At 41.2% G+C, this 27,255-nt stretch overlaps 3 protein-coding genes across 3 annotated transcripts in view; 1 reads left to right on the top strand and 2 right to left on the bottom strand.

The window, feature by feature from the left end:
* The window catches only part of LOC147218976 (potassium/sodium hyperpolarization-activated cyclic nucleotide-gated channel 2), a 29,246-nt gene extending 25,099 nt beyond the window's left edge, over positions 1-4,147 (bottom strand). The window contains exons 1-2 of the mRNA XM_086172539.1: positions 2,976-4,147; positions 540-963 (exon numbers count right to left, since the gene is read on the bottom strand). Coding sequence (XP_086028665.1) covers positions 540-963; positions 2,976-4,147 — 1,596 coding nt within the window. The remainder of the gene's footprint in view (positions 1-539; positions 964-2,975) is intronic.
* Positions 4,148-6,896: 2,749 nt separating this feature from the next.
* Positions 6,897-13,005, bottom strand: rnf126 (ring finger protein 126). Its single transcript, XM_086172540.1, has 9 exons — positions 12,890-13,005; positions 11,768-11,826; positions 11,620-11,677; positions 11,301-11,539; positions 10,291-10,359; positions 10,134-10,203; positions 9,504-9,597; positions 9,022-9,137; positions 6,897-7,948 (listed from the first exon to the last, which is right to left on the bottom strand). Exons 1-9 carry the CDS (start codon positions 12,962-12,964, stop codon positions 7,796-7,798), a joined length of 933 nt encoding a protein of 310 aa, XP_086028666.1. The 5' UTR covers positions 12,965-13,005; the 3' UTR covers positions 6,897-7,795.
* Positions 13,006-15,841: 2,836 nt separating this feature from the next.
* Positions 15,842-27,093, top strand: sugp1 (SURP and G patch domain containing 1). The gene is made up of 14 exons (XM_086171928.1): positions 15,842-15,971; positions 16,559-16,691; positions 16,920-17,023; positions 18,338-18,577; positions 18,724-18,847; positions 18,931-19,031; positions 19,961-20,084; positions 20,956-21,245; positions 21,390-21,496; positions 22,154-22,331; positions 22,439-22,545; positions 25,660-25,805; positions 26,292-26,421; positions 26,549-27,093. The coding sequence occupies exons 1-14, from the start codon at positions 15,953-15,955 to the stop codon at positions 26,573-26,575; spliced, it is 1,830 nt and encodes a 609-aa protein (XP_086028054.1). The 5' UTR covers positions 15,842-15,952; the 3' UTR covers positions 26,576-27,093.
* Positions 27,094-27,255: the final 162 nt, after the last annotated feature.

The raw sequence follows: 27,255 nt of genomic DNA, 5'->3' as shown, positions 1-27,255 counted from the left end.
GCCGAGCGGTCAGGGTCCTGGAGTTCAGTCTTCAAGAAGTGCGAGAGTTTTCCCAGTAACAGCGTCCATTTCGCCTTTTAAAGTTGGCAGTCTCACAATTGAGGTAATGGACGGTTTGATAACCTCTCCCATTCTCTGAAAGGGACAATTAATGACATATATAGTTGTAGTCAACAGCCCTTGTGCTTTATTGTCAGTATCTATCCCACCTGCTCTTCTTCTGGTGCCCTAATTGATTAACTTTGTTTGCCCTGGTAATAGGCCACTTATTAGACCGCCTGATGCTGCCTGTGGGACTACCAGGTCAGGGGGAGTAGAGTTTGCTGCAGGCAGAACTGCACACAGACAGAGAAGAAGATTTCAAGTTTTACCACAGGCCGAAATAAGTATATTAGAGGCCAAACAGTGAACTTTTGTCACCAACGAGGTTGGGCGATTTTTTTTTTTTTGCGTTTATCCCCTGTGGTAAAGAGTCATTTGAAGAGTGAAGAAAACAATTACTCATGGACAATAATGTGTCATGAAACGCATGATCTCACCTCTTCCCACTGGTGAATGTAACGTATCAATCTGGAGAGCCTCAGTAGCCTCAGAAGACTTAGGATCTTGGTAAAGCGGACAATCCTCAGGGCTCTAGCCGTCTTATACACCTCCGAGTCGATGCCTTTCTCCACTATGAGGAATATATAATCCACTGGGATGGAGGAGATGAAGTCCACAATGAACCATGTCTTCAGATATTTCTTCTTAATGGTTTTAGGGTCCAAAATGATGTCTGAGTTGTCCTCAATGATGATTCCTGTGCGGAAGTTGAGCACCAGGTCCATGAGGAAGAAAGTGTCAGAGACCACATTGAAGATGATCCAGGGTGTGGTGGTCTCATCCTTGAAGAAGGTGATGCCCACGGGGATGATTATCAGGTTGCCAACCATAAACAGCAGCATTGTGAAATCCCAGTAGAACCTAACATGAGCGTGTGGAGGGAGGGTGGGACGTGACGGAAAAAGAGGAGAGGAGGAAAAACACAAACAGAGTTAGATTAGGAAATGTGACCTGTGGGAAGTAAAGTGACATAGGAGATGCAAGGACTCCAGGCAAATGAGTGTAAATCAAAAGTCTACAGGTGTATACAGAGTACACACCATTTATACAGCAAGGAATTCTGCAAAATAGATCATGTAATTACTAAACCTTATGTGTGAATGTGTCTGTGACCATTTAAAAGAACTTCAAAAGTTCAAAGAGCATACGTCAAGGTTGGCCAAAAAGTCATTCACAAAGAAAAGCCAGCAGTAATAAGTGGTTTACTTGTGTTTCGGATAAATTATACACAAGCGCTAAAAATTCATCCTCAGAAGGAGGAAAAAAAAAAAAAACTGAAGCAGTGTTTTATGGATTTGGGGGGATTTTGGTGCATTTGAAATATTTCATAAGAACAACTTTAAACATTTTATTGAGTCTTGAGGTTAAAATAGAACACTGTCATTCATGTGCATGGGGAAATATTGGGATCTTTCGACAGCAGTGATGTGACAGGTCAGTAGATGGAAGATGGGAGTCCAAGTAGCGAGTACAGACGAACCTCTGCAGGACAGGTGCAGCGCTGAGTCATTACACTGCGACTTATGCAACAAGCTCTGAATGTGGCACTTCACGGCAACAGTAACACCCGCCCAGATCCGAATGTTTACAGCAACTTTCCTGCTTTAACTATGCATGCATTTGCATGAGAATCAGACTGGAGCGGCTTTGGCCTTTTTTTTTATTCCCAGCCCACCAATCTGTGTGGGAGTTTGCGTGGTTAAAGGACGGTCTCCGCCGCGGCCTGTAGACAAAACTGAATCTTTGCCAAGTGAATGCACTGGCCAAGTTTGGCGTTTCGACCCGGCGCCGTGTGACGGACCCAGACGGGAATGGCGCTGAGGCGCCTCATGTGAATGAAGGAGAAGGGGGGAGATGGAGGGGGGGTGGAGGGGAGATGGAGGGGAGAAGGAGGGGAGAAGGAGGGGATGGCGGGGAGGAGAGGTTGGATGGGATGGAGGGCGCTCGAACGCGCGACTCGATTCCAAATGAGACCGGAGCTGTCCACTCTCGTGGTGCTGAAATGCAAACGCCCGGCCGGCGGGTGGACAAAAACAAAAACCTGCACATTTTCAGACCCCAATAGCGATTCAGCGAGTGATACGAATCAAATAGAAAGGTTAATCGGCCAAGCCCGGCTCTGACGGAACCACGTCGGCTTGCAGAAACCTCCTCGTTATGGGTTTGGCCAAATAGATCCCTTTAGGTTCATGGTGTTTAAGCCGCAATAAACAAGAGAGCGTCCGTCATTCCAATGCAGGATCCGTGGAGTCGAACGAGCGGATGTGTCTCCAGTGAGGATGCTTGGGGTTTTTCGCACACTTGGCTCAAGGTGACATTCCATTACTGAGTGCAGCGGGCGTGTGTGTGTGTGTGTGTGTGCGCACACACACACACACACACACACACACACACACACACAAAGCCTACATCCTGTTAGAACAGATTTTTCTTTGTCGCAGGACGTAACAAATACGAATGAATAGTGATACGATCATATCAGATGGATATAATTTATTCTGTGAGGCCAATCGTCCCCAATCTCCGTAAGAAGGCTGTTCTCTGAACGCGATGAAAAGTAGGGAAGTCGCAGGCCGGGATTCGGGAGAGCTTGCCGGACACGCCACTGGAGAACAAGGTGGTTTGTTTACAACGTGCCCATGCTTAAGTCATGAAGCACGACAACAGGTTGTTTGAGAATTACGCATCGAGTCAAATCTCCACGCAGTGAACGATAAGTGATGACATCAGAAGCCGGTAGCCCTGAGCCTGCATGTGCTCCCACGTAGCCCCACCGGTTACTCACTAAGTAGCCTAAGTTGTAGATGACAATGGGGACCCTTAGGGGCCCCTCACGCCTCTCAGTGCGGTAGCACTTGCAGCCCTGTGCTTACCTGAAATCGCTGTAAGGGTGAATAATCCAATTTCCAGCTGACTTTACCCTCTCCTGCTCTCTCTCCACAGCCTTTTGACTGCCGTACATGCGTAAGGAGAATTTGTTAACTCCGGGCTGCAGCATGCTGCTGAACTGCCGCTGCATGAAGCTGGCTTGGCTGCCCCGAGGCTCCGCGTCCTCGGCGGGCACGATCGGCGGTCCATCCTCGGGCTTCTGGAAAGTGACAGAGTTCCTCGGCTGCGGGGTTTGGATCGGGCCGTGAAGGGAGGACGAGGCTTTCCGGCTCGGTGCGTTGGAGAAGGACACCTTGGAGTCCTTTTTCTCGGGGACAACGCTGGACACCGGGGTGGCGCCGGGATTGGCGCTCTCTCCGCCGTGGCCCCCGGTCAGCGAACCGCCTGGGGTGATCGAGCCGTCCATGCTGGCGGTGGTCGAGTTACAAGCTCCCCGCTTGACGCTCCCGCCGTCCTCGGCCCTCCCCGACCCTCCCGTCTGCTTCTCCTGCTTGGAGATGATCGAGCGCAGGCTCCCGGTACCCGAGTCCCTCCTGCATTCTCCGTTTTTGTTGCATTTCATGCTGGAATTTGGAGCAGCGCCGTCGCAACCATCACCCGCCGTCGCGCTCAAAATGTCTATCGCGACAGCCGACTCTGACGCTTCCGCCTCAGATGTTCTGCAGGTTTCGCCGCGCCGGGCAGCATCGCCCGGACAAGGATGGTGGATCTCGGTGGCTCCGGAGGCAGCAGTGGGCCGCGGGGCGGCTGAAGCGTCCTCTGTGTGCGTGAGGCAGGGCTCCTTGCTGGAATGTCTCCTGGAAGCTGAGGACGCGGCTCCCCCTCCTGGCGTAAAGTTTTTCATCCTGATACTTCCTCCTCCTCTTCCTCCTCCACCTCCGCCGCCGCTGCTGCTGCTCCCCCCGGCTCGGCGCAACCGCGGATGCTGGAACTTGGACTCCTCTTCTCCATCCTCCGTCTCGTCCATCGCGGCGGTCTGCCCAGCGGTCGGAGCGGCGGAAGAGTCCGGACAAATCTGGCTTTTGCTTCTTGAGCGTTTGGAAGCGGCGGCTTTGGATGCGGTGATGACGCTGCATCCATCGCCGCCCGCCGCCTTCTTGTCCATGGTGGCAGCAGACGCCGGCGAAACCTCCCTCCTGTCCATGACATTGAGCATATCAATTTTTCATTTATTTATTTTTTTCAACCTCCAATTATCTTTGGAGAAAACCAAATAGAGACACGGGGGCCGGGGTGGGGGGGGTGAGAGGAAAGAGGGGGGGGGTGTTGGGGGGTGCAGAGCGGAGGGGTGGACGTGACTTCTTTGCAAAGTACTGCGCTATTCTTTCACCAGTCATTGTGATAGAGACGCTTCGAGCATCGAACTAATTGAGCGCTTTAACCACATCAAATATCATGAATTGAATTAGCCGCTGGATCCTCTAATTCGGTTAAGTGAATCTCATGCTGAGGCCTCCCAGTCGTGACCCAGTGTTTTGAATGACTCGCCGGATCCAAATAATGACACCTAAGTAAATGTCAATATCGGCTTTTCGATTACGCACACTCCATTTGCGACATAAATGTATTGCATTTAGGTGAAACCCGATACTCTGCAGAATGTGTTTTCAATGACAACCTCTCTGAATGAATGATACACGTTATTGATGCTTAGCGCCCTCTAGCGGCCGCGTTTCTAAACGCACGATCATTGTAAGGAATGTGCAGCGTTTGTTGACTTTCTCGTCATCTGTGGATTATTTTCTCAACACAAGTAAATTCACGTTTAAGCACAAATGGTTTCAAAATTGCAAGTCACCTTGAAGGTGCCTTAACATTCTTTGGATAAACACACACCCTTTCTTCCACTGTGTACACTTCTACTGCACTTCTGCCACGTTTTGGGTCATCACCATTCCTGACCCTTTCAAGAGGTCATTGACTTTAAAAGGTGTCAAACCAAATTGTTTAAAAATGCAGGCCAAGAGGTCACTGCTACATTATTGAACATTCATGGGTCCTGCGTCGCCCGGGATCGGAAACTGAAAACCACAAGTAACAATGGCAATTAAAAATCTTCAATATTGAATAACCTTTGTGCATTGAAATATACACATTTGTCCACATTATGCATTGAAATTCTTTAAACAGCTATTTCAACTTACACCAGCTGAATTTTGCAATTTTTTTGTGACCTTAAAGGTGACTAAAGGTCAGATGTGTTTTCTTGAAAGATTTATATCACCTTTACATCTGGTAAATACTGAATACAAAATTCCACTTGAAGGCCACAAGATATATTACAGAAATGATACACACACATACACACGGACATGTTTGTGTCTGTGTGTGTGAGTGTATGTATGAATACAAACATATACTCTGAAATCATATACATGTAAATAAATAAAGAATAAACTATTAACACACCTAAACAATAATGACATGTTTTGAAGTGTCTTCTCCTTTTGGCTTTTCCCTCCAGGGCTTTCCACAGCAAATCAACCCTCTCCATCTAACCCTATTCTCTGTATCCTCCTGTCTCACACCAACCACATTCATAACATGTTCTGAAATGTAATGATCGTATATGTTCTAAAAAAAACACTGCTGCTGTAGAGGTCATTTAGTCACTCGGGAAATGTTTTTCACCGAAGTATTAAATGCCTTCTATTTCCATTGGACAGGTATAATAATATGAAAAAATTGTAGGAATGTTATTTTGCTTCCCATTAAACTGTTGTGACACCATTTTATACACTATTGTGTATGAGTCAGTATTATTTTCAGTTTTATGTCTCGAGGGTAGATTAAATTTATGCTTTGGCAAAAAGCATTTCACTTCTGCCTGGCTGAAATAGGATGTTCAGAGCTGAGCAGTGTTTTCCCATTAGCGTCTCATTTGAAAGGTAGTACAGAACAGTGCAACTCCATGTGTGTTCCGTCACCCTGGGCTAAAGAGAACTATCCCTACACATTTAGCATATGGGCCATGGTGACAGAGTGCTCTGTCACTTACAAATGATAAAGCAGTCAGCCTATTTATTTGATCTAGGTCTAGTTGAGTCTAATTTTGGTCTCCTGTACAAATAATAGCTTGTATTGGAAGAAACATCCTTTGCAACAAGCTATCTTATTATCTAACGTGCCTCCCACGGAATGTGGTTGTAAGGTCGAACCATCATAGCTTTGTCTGTCTAGTAAGAAAAAAGACATTGAGAAAAAACATGCACAATAACCCCCAAGTGAATGTTCGAAGTTTTACCTTTAGATTCCACTGTCATGCAATCATGTCACCCACGTCCGATCCTTCTGCTGCCTTGTCAGGCTAAACTACGCAGATGCAGGGTCCTTTTAATTTCCAGGCCGTGGGATGGAATGGTGTGACACTCAAATTATTCTCAGCAAATGACCAAAATACTAAAAGACACAGTGACACATCAAAATTAGTGGCAAATAATAGCTTGAGCTCAAGGTGTATAGATCAGTGTCATAAAATGGCCAAAAGTTTTAAGCATTACTCGATGATTTACACAGCACTGAGTGACGCAAATGAAATGAACATGTCAAAATAAATAGGGGCAAAATAATCACTACTGATACAATTTCCTTATCTTGTTAAAAACATATCTCATTTAGAGTGCAGTCAGTCAGGGTCATGTGAAACCAACATGAGAATTTCCACCTACCTTGGGTGCCCACATTTCATATGATCCTCACTGAAATGCATCAATAGTGAGCAAAAAAAATTAAGATACGGCACATTTGTGTAGTTCAGTCTTACCTCATGCTGCAACTTTAATACTCATCAAATATTAACCACAAAGCTATATATATATATATATATATATATATATATATGTGTGTGTGTGTGTATAAAACCACAGTATATAGAAAAACAGTGGATATTATCATCAGAAACCATGTTTTCTTTACCACTTTATTGTGATTGTACAAAAAAATATAATAAAATCAGTAAATAAATTAATAAACACTAACTTTGTGAAACACTGTTGGCAAGTTTCAGAGGTCAGATGATTTCATGCCTTTTTTTTAATTATAAACATCTCTTATGTCTTATGCAAGGGGGCAATAAACAAATCTAATTGTGAAATGTTTCTACTTGAGGATATCCAGTGAAATTGTATTCACTTTTGAGCTAGGATGACCGTTACCTTGTAAGGACACACCACATACACTGATTCTCACTCTAATAAAAGTACCAAAAAAAAAAACCTCACTCGATGCAAAAATAAGATTTTTTTTCCTCAGTAGTTAACCTAAATTCACATTCTTAAGATCAGACAAAATCATGTGCAAAATTAAAGAAATGTGCAAATAAAAAGTTTCTGTTCCACAGACTTAGTTTGACTCATTAGCTGTACAGTTGGCTGACAAGTGACTATCTGAGAAAAAAAAAATATCTATCTACATATCTATAGACTCAGCTTGAAGTCAGCACCACCACAGGCAATGGTTAAAAAGAGCATTTTGTCTTTTAAATATAAAATGTGTCCCAGAGACATGTCACTCTCAAACTCTGATCCAGTTCTGCTCAAGATCCCATTTTTATTAGTTTCTGTTCGCAGCCATTCTGGATCCTTTTTCAACACCACCAGGAGCAGCAGGAGTTGGACCCAGCGTCCATTCAGCGCATGGGGAGGGACGATGACTAAAAGTCCGTAATAAATGAGTTACCCTCAACTCATATCGTCCCCTGGAGCTGAGAAAAGCAGCTGTCTTCATCTCTGATGAACAGAAGAGAAGTTGGGTCTCAGGTGAGCATGAGCTTTTCCCAGATATGAGGTGGTGACGGCCCGGAGATCTATGAGTTGCTGGCAGCATTCTCGTTGCTAGGTGAATTGGAAGAGGAAGATGACGACGAGGAGGGAGAGAAGTTCATTCCAGATAAACCCGGAGGGTCTGTGGCTGTGTTCTGTCCACTAAGACTCTTCCTGCATACAGGACATGTGTCATGCTGCCGGAAGGAAGAAGCAAACGATGAATGAGTGAGCACTGATGACAAATTAATTTCTTTCTTACACACGACCTCCGTTCTCCTATATGCCCTTTCTTTAAGTCTTGCTATGGCTTTAGTATTGATTTTAATGGAACACCCGGTGACTTGCCTTCTTCTGATTGGTACCCTTTCCATAGTAAATACCAAATATCTAAATTAACGCTTCTGAATAGTGAACATTCACTAAAAACAAGCGGACATGTACAAGTAATTGTTTGTTGACAATGTGATATACACTTTTTTTAAATGGCAATCCCTTTTTGATCAAAGTAAAACAGCCTCTATGTGCTGGACAAAGGGTGTTGAAATACCAAAGAACAAGTGATCTCACTTTGCATTGATGATATGAGGACTTTTGAATCCAGTAATGCTGAAGAGCCAGCACTACCAAGTTTGCTGGTAGTGAAAATATTTTTTTTTCTGAAAAGAAGAGTGACGTACTCATTCACAAGTTCATAAAGTAAAATAAACCTCACACTTTTGGTTTGGAAAGTTTCTTTGAAACCATACATGTTTCAATAGTTTGAAATTACTTACTAAAATCTGATTAACCAAAAAACAGCACTTATCATATCAGAGGCCTGAGTGACAAAGCAAGGCTTGTTACTCAAAGAGGTAACTGAGTTTTCAGTGTAAACAGTGGTTTCTTCTTCAGTGGGGACATCACCATGGTAACTTCGTGCACATCAAACCAACTTTGGGGCAGGTTATGTTTGAGATAAAAGATTTAAGCATTTAGAGGTACTTAATGAGCTTAATAATTTTTCTTTCATCACTGCGGGAAGAACTGGTTGTTCTACTAGATGCAAAAAGCCATTTAATTGTTCTATGAGCTTTTTTTTTATCTCTAAGTGCTACAGATATGCAATGTACTCACAGCATGCTGTATTGGAAAAGGGTTGTGGTGGTGTTAAAAAAAAACAAAATATCAAAAGAAATTATCAGAAACTATTCCAGTTAGACATACACACTGAGCCATTCAGAGATGCTCTGAACAGAATAACTAGGGCATCCATGAGAAGTAAACATACCTGCTCCAGCCATGGGACTATACAATCATTATGAAACAAATGATTGCATGGCAGCTGTCTAACATTCTCCTCAACATTGTAGTCTTCTTTGCACACAGGACATTCTAAACCGGCACCTGCAAAAAAAAAAACAAAGAAATACTTACTATTTCCCTACTGAAGGGCTCAGTTGAGCATGTTAAAGGAGTGAAGACATCAGGCTGTCATCCAGCTGATTCTTTTTAGTGTAAAGACTAATTTCAAGTGTTGTGTTTGATAACCACTTGCAACAATACTAGATGATAAAATAAGATTGACAAGTCTTTTTGTCATAATGACATAAAGAGGTCTATTCTGAACTTTGACACCGTTTGGATGAGTCAGCTGCAATGGAATGTGCGTAGTGAAGCTAGCTCAAAATCCTGAAGTGATTATAATAAACATGACAGAACATGAAGACATGTACAGAACTCAGTCTACGGGTTTTTGTGCCTGGAACGTACCCACATGCTCTTCTGTGATGCAGATGGTTGGTAAGCTTTTTATCCTCTCTCTGTCTGCAGGAGGAGGACCCGTGTTTTCAAACTGGTTCAATAACTACAGGTACAAAGGGGAAGATGACAATGAAATAACCAGCATTCTCAAATTACATCGATCAGACAATCCTTTCATTCTGTGTATTCTTCTCTTTAAGACTTAAAGAGAAAATAGTTTAGCTGTACTTAGCTGTGCAGCACTTTTCCTGGGTAAATAAGGTGAAGGACTTAAAGTCCACCCTATTCACCCAGGGAACGTGCTGTCATGTAGTACAACTTCTGTTTGGTATGTCATTTCCAGTAGAATTTTTACTTTACAAGTGATGCTCATAACAGATTAACACAGGAATAAGATCATAACAGGTTCCCAGGAAATACCAGTGCTGTGCCAAGAGGGCAGAAATGTTTAACTTGCCATAACCTCAAGTAGCTTTAGTTGTAGTTACTCCCACGTAGAAATACCATTTGTTTTCAATGCTAGATTGACTTGAAATAAATTTAATCTAATAAAAAATGATTATTTGTAATGTCTAAGACTAAGCTGCCTAACACAAATCATTCACAACGTAGCATTCATTACAAGTTATCTTTTTATACCTGTGTTATAATAGCATCCAGTCCATTTGCTCCCCAAGCATAGTCCATTGGATTAGAATGTAGCATACCCCTGTGTGAAGTGTTAACAATTGACTCAAGGATTCAAAAAAGACACATGACATACAAAAGCCGATGTATCACTGTTATTTATACTCACCATGGTCCCATTCCAATATTTGGCATGGCTGTAGGTGCTATGATTCCATTGACTAACTGCTGGATAATTCTGAATTGGATAAGGTTGAAAAGGTTACTGAAATAATAGTAATAATGGTGATATTTGCACTGAAAAAAAATCTGATTGATTGTTGTCATATATTGAAAGTGCTGGTTACAGAGATAGCCCTGAGTAGTTAACGTTTGGCAACTCAATTATTCTGAGGACTAACAACGTTTTTTCATGCAGCTGAGTTACATTTACCTCCATAAGCTGCTTTAACAGGTTTGACTGGTAGCTGAAGATATGTGCAGCAAAGACTGGACATTAGGTAAATCAAGTTAATGTTGGTGTATCATGTTATCTAAGCACTAAAAAAAGACAGCGTGGAAAACAGATTCATAGTGGCAACACCTCAGTGCAGCAGTTTTCAGTACGAGACTCCACCGTAATACAGGCAGTGAGGGATTGATTACTCGAGATTTGCTGCCTCTGACTTTTATGGTGGAAAAAAATCTTTCTGCAATCTTGTGCCCTGCAGAGTAAGAGATTTAATGGGGCATTGCAAAGAAAAACAGCCTTGATTGAAAAAAAAACATGAATATAAAGGGTAAGCTTTAGTTGATTTGTTTGAGCCTATTTCTCCTATTTTGGTGACTTGATTCAACTTTTAGAATTGTATTGTTTATTTTGCTGCTGCTTTTGAAGTGTAATTTATACTGTATACTTTTACATGGTTCCCCGATACTGCAATGCTCTTTTAAAATGACATCAATAGCACTGTTTACAATCATCTGTGAAAAGAGTAGCAACACACAGCTTGCTATGTAATTACTATTTTGATGCAACTAAGTGTTGCATAATACATGTTCATTATTCTAGACAGGTGATTAAAAACTAGATTTTGCACAAACTAGAAGTGACCCAACCTGGAGTGGTTCGAACACTCCCTCAATCTGGGAACACGCGAGTGCTCCATCACACACATTCTGCTGCTGTGAATGTCTCACCCCTCTAATGTGGGCACTCCTTCATGGCGCGTACCCTGTCGTCGTGGAATATGTCGACCCCGTGGTTGCCGAGCACTGTATCGCTGCCGTGATGCCATTTCCCGTTCTCTTCGATTTTCTGTCTCTCTGTTGTCTTCTGAGGGTAGTCGCATCCGCAGGTCAAAGTTCTCGTCAAAAATCCCAAGGGTGAATGGGCCGTACCCAGAGGGAAATGTGAATAAGTGTTGCTGATCCATATTCTACAATGAAAGACAAAGTAAAGACCAAATTACAATACATTGTGCAAAGCTGTTTATGGACCTGCTGACTTCACACTGACCTCAAAGGGGCGGTTCGGTTCATTGGTAGAAGATGTAGACGCGGACCCATTTTCAGAGCTGTATGACAACAGTTGTAAGAATGTGAAAATCTCCACAGAGCATCCATTTAAACATAAATGTTACTATATGCAAATTATGTACTTGTACCTAATTTCATCTGGCAATTCCTCTATAAATCCTGATTCACAGCGAGGACAGGTGTAATCCTAGAATTCAGATATAAATATGAATGAAAGGACGCAAATAGAAGTACTGTGACATAGTAACACCAAACAATAGTTTAAAAGAGAAGCTATCATATTACAGGGTTAGGCAGTATAACCATGTTACATACGAGGAGAGGAACAAATAAAGCACAAATACATGAATATGTGAATGCTCACCAAGGCAAACTATCACAGAACATGAGTGTAAAGCTTTATACAATAGCAGAACTGAAAACCACAATACAATTGTCAGCTATAACAAATTGGAAAGTGGAACTTGGGGTCAAAACCTACAACCTTTTGAAGTTGAGCTCTTAGAAAATGCATCATTTTGCCAGATGTGATGATAAGAATTGTAGAAGAGAAATTATTAGTGCTGGATGAATCATTTAAAAGAGGAATTTTGGCCTTTACGTTGAGGGCAAGAAATTCGTGGTATAATCACTATTTGTCCTTTTTATACAATACATAATTCAAATTGAAACTTGTGTTTTGTTGCCGCACAAGTGCAACTTAAAAGTTCAAGAACATTCCTGTGAATGTCATAAATACACAATGCTCTGGCAGGGTGCTGTGACAACAAATGAATGACACCAATACATCCCTATGTGGTCCCTCCATGGTAAGCAAAAGTAAGGTTCATGTGAGATTAAGACCATTCAGTACCTAGTTCACTAATCTAATATTAGCAAACAAAAACATTCTAGACAATGTTAATCAAGAATTGACAGCGTTCGCGGACTGCTTACATCAAAAGACAACACTGACAGTGACACTAGTTTGAGACCAAACTACAGAATCGAATAAACCCGAAGCAATTAATTCTATATGATCCAAGACATATGATCGAAATAGGAAAGTACCAGCTAACTTGGTACCAGCTACTTCTTGTGTCACCCATCAGCCTTGGTGCCTATGGGCCTAGCTAACGAGAGTAGCTTAACAGCAAATAGCCGACGTGACGGCCAGTGCGCCACATAACCACAAATAATCCCCAATGAAACAGCACAAATCTTAAAATGGTCACTCGCAAATCCGGCGATATAATTTCGTTAGCCCATACCGGTAAACGAGGAAAAATCTCTGCCGAGCACCGGTGACAAAAAAACCGGCAGGGCCGTGTAGGAGCTTCAGCCATTTCCGAGCTGTATAGCGGTTAGATCGGTGCGGACGGATAGCAACAAGGGACAACAAAACCTGCTTCTTCTTCTTCTTCGGCTTGATTTTTTTTGATGGTGGGCAAACAACGTATTGCTGCATTACCGCCACCAACTGGTATGGAGTTGGAATAGCTTGCTGTAGTCTGAATGTTCTTACAATGTTTTTTTTGGAAATCGAAATAGACCTTTTTATAGTCTTATTATTGGAGGGAAAGGGAAGCTGTGATCCACACTGTGATAGGGAAATCTGTGATATCACAGTGTGCATCTGAGACTGAAGGGTTAACAGGAAACTGAGATACCTCTGTGTGAAAGTGAAGCTGTGATGTGGGGGAGGGAGGGCGCATAGGAGAACGGAGGTCGTGTGTAACCAGGGTAGATGAATGGGAGGAGGGGCCATCATCTGCACCGAGAAAGGGGAAGCTATGATCATGTCACACAAGGGAGGCTGTGAGGGGAAGCAAGTGATGTCACAAGATCAGGTTCAAAAAGAGTAGCTGCAATCCATGAGTTTACCCTCACCTAAGGGATTGCTGCTCTATGCACACAAAATTAGTGTCACTCAGTCTGGTGGTAGTGTTAATATATATGGTATAAGTATGTAAACTCATTGCTTTAAAAAAAAGCATCAAATAGACTAAATTCCATCAACCAAATTTTGTGCTGGAACTTCCCTGGGAGGTAAGAATCACGATTCTTGATTATTATGTAATGTTTTTTGTTACACAGATGTCATCAGCAGTGACTTTATATCCAAACCAACAAGCGTCAACACATTTTTGTCTTGTTTTTGTCTTGACAAATTACCAAAATTCTTGCTTCCTGTGAATTTTACTTTTTCCAGCCGAGTGGGATTTTCTTTCAAATGTCTTCCTGATCATAACACACAATTCGGCACTTGTTTTTTCCTCCTTTATTTCATCCCGTTGCTCCAACTAGCAATCCACTTCCAGTTGCTTGAGATCAAGAATAACTAAATCATTCTTTTGAATCATAATTATCTGGGGGGGAGAGTATTGAGAACATTGGCAGCAAACATAGGTTTTCCTATATCATATCTTTACAGATAATACATGGTTACAAAGAGTATCTGCTCTGCACTGGATGGCGTTTTGATTTTTTGTCTTAAGTATAATGTGTCCATGGCTATGCTACTGTAGACATCCTTTAAATAAACTAATAAATAAAGTAACTGGAAGGTAAAGGAAAAGTAAGAGACACTCATTCTCCTCTTCCCTCTAGCCAGGTTCAGTGAAGCCTTAGTGGATATCGAAATTTTATTCTGAGACAAGGAACAGGTGATATTGAAACATATGAGTGTCCAAGTAACATCATTAATATGTTTGCGTATGAGTTGCCATAACTCACTTGTTCTCTTCAAATGGTTTGCTATATCTTTAATGTGGAATGTAGTGTGTTCTTTCTTTTTGAAGAAGTTTCATAGTTGGTGAATTGCAACTGTGTACTGACATATTCTGCCCTGCATCTTTGAAGTATTCATGAATACAAATAGTTGAGGTTTAATGGTAAAAATGTCATGATGAAATTAGATTTGGATGTCCACAATACGTTTTGGTAATTGTGCATGTCCTTCATTTTTGAAGGCATTGGTACTATTGGGACAGCTAAATATGTAGTTTATGTACCCATTGCTGTGGAATTGCCTTTTTATACCATATCACTATATGATAGCACCCCAGGCAGCCTCCGAAATGTGATTAGCTTAGGAGGTGTGTTAAGGTGGCAGGGACAATATGGGATGTACTCAAGGGACTGTTATAACAATTTGCTAAGTGTTAGGAGTAGTTTATTTGTGTCTGTGTTGTGCTGTAACATGTTAAATGTTAGTGTCAAAGCCACGAGTGAAGTAGACCAGTTTTATGGGATTCAGATTATCCAATGATGGATGTGCTACAGCAAAGGCTGACTAAGTACACATTACGCAACCAAGGTATTTCTATACAGCGAGGCCACACCTCGCTGGAACAATATATGAATGCAGCCTGATCACAGATTTTTTTTCTTAACACTCCAGCTTCATATGAACCATGCACCTTGTATAATACCACCAGTGATCAGCAGTAATGTCAAGGCTATTTCACCTAATATTTAAGACATAACATTCATCACAGTGCTGAATGGTTTTTATCTTTCAGTGCAATATTCTCCAGAATCGTTTCCATACATCTTTCAAGTCAGTTTGGATGTTCTCGGATGAAAAGGTTGTGATGTGTTTGGAATGTCATTTGCACAAGTAAACCCGAAACATCATCCAAAAGAACACAAAGAATCGTCTTCTTAGTTGCCATAACTGCAACGATAGAATACAAACGACCAGAAATATTGCAACTGTCTGCTTAAAGCACCACTGCATCCTTCCAAATACATGCGTCGCTGCGATCTGAAAGAGTCTAACCATGGACAAAAATAGCATTCTGTTATTCCAACGCCTAATCGCAATGTATATATCGCGCAAAAGAAGCATTCCGCTTTAAAACTTCAAAATAAAAGCGCGAAGGAGACCGGACGCAGAATATGTGATAGCTCAGAACATGTCCATGGGTACAACACGTATTAGTAGGAAAAGGATTGTTTGTTTGTTTTTTTCTTATAATCGCTAATGATTCAATCTGAAAACTGAATCTGGCCAAGGTACACGTTATATACAAAAACACAGCGAGTCCTTTGGTCAGAATGTTTTTGAACATTAGATACTCAAGAATTTGGAGCAAGTACTATCGTTCCTATCATTCATTGTATTGAATGAGTTTTTATCCATCTCTTAGGTGTGGTAAATAGGTGGAGACAGAACGATGATGCTTTTATTTTGTTTAAAGGTTGGCCGGAAGTTTGATCCATTATTTTTCCGTAAACTCAACCTTCAAGTCAGAAAACAGAAAGTATTCGATCACAATCACACACCGTGGGCTTCATTTTTTTAGTATTTCTCTCCTCCTGCTAAGGCAATGGAGTCGAGCGATGCAGGTTACTATAATGTAGATTTTGAATTCAATGGAAATGCCTTTTCTCGTTGGTCTCTAAGCTTCAGTAAATACTTACCATTAGTCATGTTAGCATTTCAGCGTAAGCTAGCTAATGCAGCCTGAGATAGCTTGTTTGCTAACGTAGCCAGTGTACAAACGAATAGAGCGTTAGCTGTCTGGTTAGCTTGCTCTGATGTTAGTTATAGCCACTTGCGCATATCGTTTAGCTTGCTTTAAAACATTTAAAATGCATATCGCTTTTTTCAATGCAGCGTATGTGTATATATATCCTTTTCAACTTTAACATACTTTGAACATGAAAGTTGGTTATTGTGTTGTCAGAATGGTCATGTACATGCAGGTTTAAGGTTTATTGACAGTTAATGTAGCTCTACAGACAGTAAATTTAATGTCATTCATCTTTTAAGATTAGACGTCCCTGATTAATAGGGGCAGGTCATTTTTTTCCTTTAGACTCTTTCACTAAAATCATTACTGCTTGAATAGCATGCTTTACAACTGTTCAGACAACTGCATAGTTTATTTTTGTCCTTCCCTGCCCCCCCCCCTTTCTCACACCCTTTTTAGGGCGAGGTGGATGGAAATCCAAAAATGTCCAGCCTCAAAAAAATAAGATGAACATGAATATTCTCCGCCAAGAGAAACTGATCGCTCAGAAAAAGAAGGAAATTGAGGCCAAAATGGCAGAGCAAGCAAAAAGGTAGCTGTGAACCCCAAATGAATCAGCCATTGTGGCAAATTTATTGATGTAACAGGAAATATTACTGAGCCCTTAATATCAAACAAACACAGATCTTCATATTTCTCTTGACAATAATTTTTGTAGAGTTGAAAGATATGTTTTGACTTGGATGCTGGATAATGCTTGCACAGAAATTAGCAGAAAATAATCCCAACAATTAGCTTCATCCCATTCTTATTCCGCCAGCTCTCCCACACCTCAAGGACTCTCTTCAAATAAGTTTGCTAATGATGGGAGCTTCTTACAGCAGTTTATGAAGATGCAGAAAGAGAAATCAAGCAGTGTGCCTGGTAAGCATTCACAGGTTATTAAGTTACTTGTGTCAGTATTGTGTTACTTTTGTGTCAGTATGATGTGGTAGATGTTACCATTGTAGTTCACTGAATAATGAATCATCAAAGTTGTCCACATCTATTTCATTTGAAAAGGTGGTCTCTTAGATATGATAATATTAAGTATCTTGCACTGGCAATTAATGCTGTTTTATCACAAAATGCTCCTGTATCACGCTTTGATAGCAACGTTTGTCAAGTTATACTCCTATATTGAAAAATGCTGCATTAAGTTTTAATTTCAGGTTTGGTCTAAACGACTCATGTGACATCCACGTATAATGTTTTTGGGTTAAAATCTGGCTAAATTGTGCAATAAGAATATGGTTAGCAGATTTTGAACTGTATTATAATCTGTGTGAAGGATTTCAGAGGTTGCATATATTAAGTCACGCATATCCTCAAACAAAATAATTCCACTATTAGGATAAGTTAAGATGACACCAATGCTTTCACTTTGTACATGTATATAGGAAGCATATTTCACTACTCAATTCATTATTGAGATCGCCCAATTCAGATGTAATCCAAACAAGATTCCAGATTATAGTATTTTTGCAAAAAACAAAGTGAAATATCTGGTTTTGTAAATGTGTAACACAGGAAAATGTAACTATTAAAACATGTGAAAGATCTCTTCCACATGTGTAACTCACTGAAAAGGAAATTCTTATTGAGGTATTGCTAGTGCAGTTGCGAGAAATAAAGTACCTTACTTTATCTTAAAAACATGGCATGTTTTCAAGGGAAAAATGACAGGGCCAGGGTAGAAGATGGCCAAGATGGTTAAATTTAGATTTTAAGGAGTGAATATCGCCTGAAAAACAAGTGGGGAAGTCTGTGGAAAAATACCAACACTTGAATACTTGATCTCGTAACAAATTCTGGATTTTATTGGGATTCACTGTATTATATAGAATACAGGGAGCTGTCAGATTGTACCCACCTCTAAGAGTGTTCATTTTAATTTTCTTATTTTTGTGGGTTTGAGAAAACCTGCTGATGTGTAACAAGATTTTTCAACAACATTGTCTTTTGCAAACGCCTTCAAGGGGCTCCAGGTTATATTTTGTTGTTCACAGTTATGCATGATTCTGTCGATTATCGTCGCTTGATAAATGAAAGGATTGTTACATGTCCATGAAATACATATTACTTTAATTAACACAGAGCCCCTGTATTAAATAGTAATTTTTATTTTTCAGACCCTTAAACTTTAATAGTTGTTGTTTTTGTTTTATACTTTGTTTTTCCAATATCCATTCTCTGTAGATTCCTCCAGTGACCCCCCAAGTTCATCAACATCATCACCAGGAGGAAATGCATTGCAAAAGAAGAATTTTCCTTTCAGCAAGCGACCAGGAGTCAGCAGCATGCTTAGTCAGTTTAGGAACTACACTCAATCAAAGAAGAGTCCAGTTCTTTCAAAGCGGCCAAGCGTGTTTTGTTCCCCAGATGATGATGAAGATGAGGAAGAAGAGAATGAGTTCTCCCGTTTCTTAGAAATGAAAGGTAAATCAAGACCAGTATTTTTCAGTGTATCTCTGGACACCAAGATGACTCGGACAGTTCAGTGAAGGGCCAATGGTATAGCTGGCTTGTGACAGAGGTTTGACATTGATGTCCTCGGGGTAAATTTACTTATAGCCTGCTTAAAGTCTCTCCCCCAGAGGATTCAGACACCAGACTCATTATCGACAAGATGGCTTCTTTTGTGGCAGAAGGGGGAGCTGAGCTGGAGAGAAAGGCCAAAGAGGACTACAAGGACAACCCTGTTTTCTCGTAAGAGCGATGGACATTTTTGTCCCTTCTGCTTTATTTAATGTATAAAACATAGGACCCATTTGTTCTCCATTGCCTTTCAGCTTTTTATATGATAAGAGCAGTTTGGAGTATCTCTACTACAAAAGGAGAGTTGCAGAATTCCGAAAGGATATTCTAAAACCTGACAACTCTTCAAATAATGGTAAGATTGCCTCTTTTGGTAATCATATGACTCTTCAATTACATTGAGCTGTTTTTTTTTTCACAACCATATAAGCTCAGATAGACAATCATAAAGATGATGAGAAATTGATGTGGAGATTATCAACCTTAATTTGAAGTTTAACTGAAATACGGTATTATTCCTCTTGGAGTTAGAAGCATGTTTATATATTCTAATGTTCCGAGGCTCCAAAGTAATCATAGTTTCATGGCCACTTGTGGCCAGCTCTCTAGATATTTCATGACAATAAAGCAGATTCCGGTTTTCCAGTATTTATGAAGACATACTCAGGCTTACAGAGTCTACAAACAATCATCTTCAAAAAAAAAAATTAAATTAAAACTTCTACCATAGAATATACACAAAGGCCTGGGAACTACCGCAAAAAAGACTTTCATAAACAGGGATACAGTCAGATAAACTGTATGGAAACGTTGAGGTTTTGTTTTGTTTATCATTTGATTTGTTGGTTTATTAAGTTTGGATCTATAACACCATTAAATACAATCGTTGCTATGGTTGCTAAACTTTTTCCCTGTGAAATACTGTAAGTACTATGGACTGCTCAATTATACTGTACCTAATTTAGCTTACAGCATTTCCTGCTGAACTGACATTTCATGTTTTGCCATATGACTATGAAAATAAGATGCGCACCTCAACAGCTTATTAGAAATTGTTTGTACAATTAACTAACTACTTACTGCTCATTATTTGCTCATTGTTGCAGTAGAAGTGTTCAATCCATTCAGTTTTCCATTCACCACCATTGCTCCCCTTGTTCCTCCTCCCTCCCTCCTCCTCTTCTTATCCCCTATTAGCCCGAGACTGGTGATGTATGAAGCCAGTTGAGAATGGTACAGTTGTAGAGTGTGCATTGAGCCCCAGTACTGATAGTCTGCTTAAAGTCTCCCCCCCAGTGGACGAGGAAACACAGCAGGTGGCTGAGAAGCTGGCCAGATTTGTGGCTGAAGGTGGCCCTGAAGTTGAAGCAATTGCTGCAGAGCGAAATCGGAACAACCCCGCCTGCAGGTGAGTTTGTTTTTCCTTTTATGGCTGTCCTTAACTTTGGTTTGTTGCCAAACAACTTAGGAACTCGGCTTTGGGTCCGAATTTTACCATTTTTCGACAGTGATGGACAACACACAAGTATCAGCAAGTATCTGATTGTTATAGTGGCTTCTATTTTCATAAGTTTTGTTTTATTTAGGTGCTCATGGCACACTGATCCACTCAATTGGACCACTTAAACTGTAGCACTTAGTTTTTGCATCCCTATCACAGAAACGCTAGTATAACACATTAGAATTAACCAGAAACAGGAATCGATAAAACTAAGCATGAAGAACTTACCATTTAAAATGAGCAACTGATATTGATTTACATACATGAAACAATATTGTGAATTTCAAGAATCAGTATTCAAAGTGTTTGTCATGTGTACAGTATGGAAATGGCTTCTCCTGTACAATGAAATTCTTACTTTGCTGTCCACAGTGGAGCCAGATAATTTTATAGACACAAACAAGAAATAATAAGCATAATATGACAATATTGGTGTGCAAATCGGGAAACAGTGCTCACATAAATGACTTTCAATCGCAGATAATAGAAATGTAAAAATTCAAATTCCAATCCTTACACATCCTTCCTTCCAAACATTTTTGCAAAGTGAGTTGCGAAAATACACTTGAGTGTGAGCATTACAGATTACTGTATACCACTGCTGCAAATGCATTAGACATCCTCAAGTATTTTTTTAATGTAACTTTCACAATAGTTAACAACCTATATTATGAATAAATAATTCTAAAATCTCATCCAGATCTTGTATGCTTGTTTATTGTAGAAAAACACTCTTTGTCTTTTGTTTCTCACAAAATATCTCCCGTTCTTCCATTAGTTTTTTATATGATCACCAAAGTCCAGCCTACCACTTCTACCAAGAGAGATTACGCGAGTATCGTGCTGCAGCCTCCAAGACATCTTCGTCTCCAATAGCAGAATCTGGGTCAGAGCTTCAGCGAATCCCCCCACAACTGAATCGTACTTGTGAAAAAGACACACCCCCTCTCAAACGGAAGAGAAAGAGCAGATGGGGTGCTGAGGATGACAAAGTCGAGTTGCCCATTCCACCCATTGTTGTTCCACAAGAGGTCAATGTTGCAGACCCAGATGCACAGTCCCTCTCAGGTACAGGCTGTTAATTTCTGGGCACATAAACATTACCCTTTAGGGTACCATACCGGCACCAATTGTTCCTTAAGTAACATTTGTCACAATATTACCTTATTCAGAAAGACATCTATAAAACAAAGATGTAATGTGTGCTTTTAGCTCAAGAGTTGCAAGGTCTTGGTTATAAGAAAGGGAAGCCCTTGGGTCTTGTTGGGGTGACAGAGCTCTCAGAGGACCAGAAGAGACAGCTAAAAGAACAACAGGAGGTATGGCACTCACACGACTAGTGAAAAATGCTATGAAGTCTTCATGAGTATCAATAATTTGAAGTTTTTGCTCTGGAAAAAAGTCATTGGCAGCTGGATCCTACATTGAGCCTTGGAATGCTGGTCAGTTTTAGGCAAGAAATAATTTAAAGGTGCAATTTTGGACTACAATATGATATGATACAATACGAAGACATAGTGAATTGGCTTATATTGACATGTAAAGTACTTCATTTGCAACTTTTCATGATTAGTGCATCATTTTTGTGTTATGGAGAGGGAATATTATAAAAAAAGTGTACACTGCCAAAATACCCAATTTTATATGAAATACAAATAGATGATTTGCTATTTTTACTACAACTTTTATTTGTGAATTTGTAATAAGAAATACACACACACACACACACACACACACACACACACACACACACACACAAAGTAACCCCCAAGCTGGGAGAACATCTGAACATCCAGAATCCAATCCTAAGAACAGTTAGGACCTTTCTCTGAACCCTCAAGCTTCCAGTCCCAGTGGAGGACCTAAGCTTGAAGGACACACAATATTACCAGATAGAGCGATCATTTTTTTTCTCCACATACTCATTCATATATATTTTGTCACTTTGTGCTTTGTTTTTTTCACACACTTTGCAGATGCAAGAGATGTATGAATTGATCATGAAGCATAAGCGGATAATGGCCGATATTCAAATGATGTGGGATAAAGCCATAAGAGAGCACCAACATGAATACGACAGCGATGAAGAAGTGGACCAGCAGACAGGCACATGGGAACATCGTCTAAGAAAAATGGAAATGGAAAAGACACGAGGTAAGGCTTGCCGCCCTCCAGTTGTTCCTGTGGATCTTTAATTCAGTTACGTGAATGTTATTTGTGAAAGCTTTGTCATAAAAAGATGTTTTTTGTCTCAAATTCAGATTGGGCAGAATCTTTAACAGAAATGGGTAAAGGAAAACACTTTATTGGAGACTTCCTTCCTCCTGAGGAACTGGAGAAGTTTATGGAGACTTTCAAAGCATTAAAGGTCAGCTTTTCCCAGAATAGACCTGTTCCCTATATAAGCAAGAACTACCATGCTGTTTTTCAACAATTTCACCCTGTACACAAATTTAACAAGGCAATATTGGCAAAGGCTAATAAGGGTCACTTCTTACAAGACATAAAAACAAAGTTGATCTTGTTCAGACGGTTTACACATGGATATTGTAAAAGATACTGGTATCCATTTTGGTGATAGGGTTGGTTTTATCCCTTAATAGATTACTGTATGAAGGATGAGGGTTTTATGCATCCCAGTGATCCGAGGAGCTATGTTGTTTGGGGGCTGTATGCCTCTGGAAGGGTAACATAAGGCAAACAGGTCCCAGGTCAAGGACAAGACAAAGCGTGGCTCAGAAGACCGCCCATGATGACTAAAGAACTTGGACCCAGTTTTCCCCTGCCTGGACATGGGTCACCAGGCCCAGGGGCAAGCACCTGGTGGCTGGCCTGCACCCATGGCGCCTGAAGGAATGACATGGGACTCTCTTCCCCTGGGCTCACCAAGGATGGGAGGTGCCATGAGATGAAGGTGCAGTGTGAGCAGGGTGGTGGGCGAAATAGGGTACCATGGCAGTCTGACCCTCTGCTACAGGCGCTGGCCCTAGGGACATGGAATATCACTTCTCTGGCGGAGAAGGAGCCCGAGCTGGTGAGAGATTCCGACTAGATATAATCGGACTCAGCTCGACACACAGCATGGGGTCTGGTCAAAGGCCTCTTGGGAGGGGCTGGACTCTTTTTTTTTTTTTTTTTTTTTTTAACTCTGGAGTTGCCCCCGGTGAGAGGCGCAGAGCAGGTGTGGGCATATTGATTGCCCCCCGACTCAGTGCCTGCACGTTGGGGTTCAATCCCATGGATGAGAGGGTAGCCTCCCTCAGCATTCATGTGTGGGGATGGGGTCTGACTGTTGTTTGTGTCTATTTACCCAGCAGCAGATCAGTTTACCCACTTGCTTGGGGTCCCTAGAGGGCTGCTAGAGAGCGCTTCTACCAGGGATTCCCTCGTCCTACTGGGAGGCTTCAATGCTCACATTGGCAACAGCAATGCGACTTGGAAGGGTGTGATTCGGAGGAATGGCCCCCAGATCAGAACCCGAGAGGTGTTTTGTCATTTAACTTCTGTGCTCATTATGGATTGCCCATAACAAACACCATGTTCAGGCACAAATGTGTCCGTATGTGCACTTGGCACCAATGCACCTTACTTCGCAGTTCTTTGATTGACCTTGTGGTCATTGGCAATCCTGTCGGGGGTATGGGGTACCAAAACACGTTATACAGGGCTGTTCAGTCCCTGTATGACCGGTATTGGAGCTTTGTCTGTGTTGCCAGTTGTAAGTCGGACTTGTTTCCAGTGAGAGATGGACTCCACCAGGGCTGCACTTTTTTACCGATCTGTTCATAACATTTATGGACAGAATTTCTAGGCGCAGTCGGCGTGTTGAGGAGATCTGGTTTGGCGGCCACAGGATCAAGTTTCTGCTTTTTGCAGATGATGTGGTTCTATTGGCTTCATCAGTCCATGATCCCCAGCTCTCACTGGAGTGGTTCGCAGCCGTATGTGAAGCGGCTGGGATGAGGATCAGCACCAAGACCATGGTGCTCAACTGGAAACAGGTGTAGTGTCCACTTCAGGTTGGGAAGAGGTCCTGCCCCAAGTGGAGAAGTTCAAGTATCTCGGGGTCTTGTTCACGAGTGAAGGAAGGATGGAGCAGGCGATCAACAGGCGGATCGGTTCAGCGTCTGCATTGATGCAAATACTGTACTCGTCTTTCATGGTGAAGAAGGAGCTGAGCCAGAAGGCAATTTACCGGTCGATCTATATTCCTTCTCTCTCCTACGGTCATGTGCTGTGGGAAGCACCAAAAGAACAAGATTGCGATAACAAGTGGTTGACATTAGCTTTCTGCACGGCCGGACTTTCCCTGAGAGATAGGGTGAGAAGTTCGGCCATCTGGGGGGAGCTCAGAGTAGAGACGCTGCTCCTCCGCATAGAGGAGCCTGGTAAGGTGGCTTGGGCATCAGGTCAGCATGCCTTCTGGACATCTCCCAGGGGAGGTATTCCAGGTATGTCCATCTGGGAGGAGGCCACGGGAAGACCCAGGACACGATGGAGAGACTATGTCTCCAGTTTGGCCTGGGAGCACCTTGGGATCCCCCTTGAAGAGCTGGACCATGTGGCTTGGGGAGAGGGAACTCTGGGCCTTCCTGCTCTGGCTGCTGCCCCCGCAACCTGCCTTCGGATAAGTGGCAGAAGCTGGATGGATAGATGGATGGATGGATGGATGGATGGACGGACAGATGGATGGATGAAGGATGGATGGATGAAGGATGGAGGGTACAAGTCCCTTTTCTTTTGACATATTGCCCTTTTCCCTTTGTGTTAGTTTTAAGCCATTGAATACCTGATTTTCTGCAGAAAGCATTTCTGCATGTAGTAGAAGTCTCAGCTGTCTGCTCAAAAAAATTGCACCTGATCAGTGATTTCTATGTCAAAGGTCGCATCAGCCTTTATCCTTTATCTGCAATTGCCTGACCAGACTCTAGAGGCTGAATGCTGCACAGCAAAAAAGATTCAGCAATGAAGAGCTTTTACTTGAATGCAAGACTCCAATAATACATTTAAAAAAAAAGTTTTCTATTCACATAATTAAATATTACAAGAAATGACAAACCATCCCTGCTAAGTAGACAACCACTTACCAACTGGGCAATGCTGCGACCCACTGTTTCTGGACATCCGGTTGTTGTTCGTGTGATGTCGGGGAAGATAGCATAACAGACTTGTGCTGGTTCCCTGGCACCACTGTCATTGTTTGACAGACAAAGGGCTTGGACAGCAAAGCAGGTATATTGTTACTGAGCTTTTTTTTAATGATTCAAACTTTTCTGGGGGGACGTTGGATGACATGTAGATAACTTGTCATTAAAAAAAAAAAAACAGCTGCATTGAATTGATGACTAGAGGCTTTGCAGTTTAGAACATGACACAAGTGAACTTACGTCATCACTGCGACTGACTATGTTTTACAAGTCAAATATGTGTTACACAATTGTCAGTGGCATTAATATGCATCTTCTGTCATCTCAAATTACAGGAGGGCCGTGACCCAGATTATTCAGAGTACAAGGAGTTTAAATTGACTGTGGAGAATCTAGGTTTCCGAATGCTCATGAAGATGGGTTGGAAAGAAGGTGAAGGACTTGGTAGTGATGGACAGGGTATCAAGGCTCCTGTTAACAAGTGAGCATTCATCTTTACTTAGCACTCTTTTCATAGAGGTTACAGTGCAAATCAAAGTCACATAGCATTTCCTGTAATTTGTACCACTATTAACACTGCGTATTAAGTGAGATTTAAATTTAGATCAGACACTTCTACAGACAGAATTTTCAATTGATTTCATTATTATCAATTCAATAGAGCTGTATGACTGAAATACACTATTTGTTTGCCCAGAACACTTGGGACAAATAAGAAAAGCATCAACTGAAGCCAAACTGGCAGATCTCCTCAATGTTCACAATTAGCTTGGTTAAAATATGATTAACATACAACAATGTATGCCATTTAACCAAAAAAATATCAAAGATGTTTTACCTCTTCCAGGTATTATCAATAATCAAGATATTTGTTTGTAGAGGTTCATTTTGTCTACATAGTATGTCAAAAAGTATGGTATCACAAAATTTGCCATTGATTTTGAATTTTCTCCGTGACCCTTCCTAGGGGAACTCTAGCTGTGAACGGAGCAGGACTCGGAGTTGAGCGACCAGCTGAGCTCGCAAAAGGCGATGATGAATATGATGCTTTCAGGAAGAGGATGATGCTTGCTTATCGGTTCAGGCCCAACCCACTGGTAACCACGTATTACACTTTGTTGGATTGTTCAAAAAATTGATATGTAAAGATAACGCCACATGATCACCTACTGTTCACATTTGCATTGATAATTGAATTACATGATGTTTCTCTTTTCTCCACAGAATAATCCACGGAGGCCATATTACTGATGTAGAAGACTGTTGTTGTTAATTATGATTTTAAAACTGTCTGTTGCAGCTGACCTGAGTTGTGAAATTTGATAATGTTGCACGGTAAATATGTGCACAGGATAATAAGGTCTTGAGAACAGTAGAGAAAAATAAACCGATTTCCCTTTTATATTGGAGGTTTAATTCAAGCATAAACATCCATTTGATTTTTAATTGATCAACTGAGTATGTTTTTGTTCAGAGTCAAATCAGTACCACCACAACCTGTCATAACGAAAGCTCTAAATAACACACATGTCAGTGACCCTGGTCTTCAATGCCAATGCCTTTAATGAAGTTTTCAGTGTTTCACAAAATTCAACACCTGTTCTTTTCATGCATAGCTATGAAACAGTTTTATATAGTGCATAATTCTCTATGATTTTACATCCCTACATTTTCTCTACTGTTTTCTATAACGAATTACCAATTTTTGCTTTCTTTCATTTTTTTGTTTCACTGTTCACAATAAAAAAAGACCCTTTCCTGGTATCTATTCATGCCTCGACTCATGCGGCTAACTATAACATTACTGTCAAACCATTTCCTCAGAAACAAGTGTTAAAACAAGATCACTTAGTTAATGACAAGTGTGCAATCTTCAGGCATTTGTCTCTTAATGCTGATAATTATCGTCGGTATTCATTTATGTGTGTGTG

The sequence above is a fragment of the Fistularia commersonii genome, chromosome 25, assembly GCF_037954325.1.
Source record: "Fistularia commersonii isolate RoL2024-O1a breed Wild chromosome 25, RoL_Fcom_v1.0, whole genome shotgun sequence".
NCBI classification, from domain to species: domain Eukaryota; kingdom Metazoa; phylum Chordata; class Actinopteri; order Syngnathiformes; family Fistulariidae; genus Fistularia; species Fistularia commersonii.
Note: the sequence above shows the minus strand (reverse complement) of the source record. Positions and strands in the feature narration are given on the sequence as shown.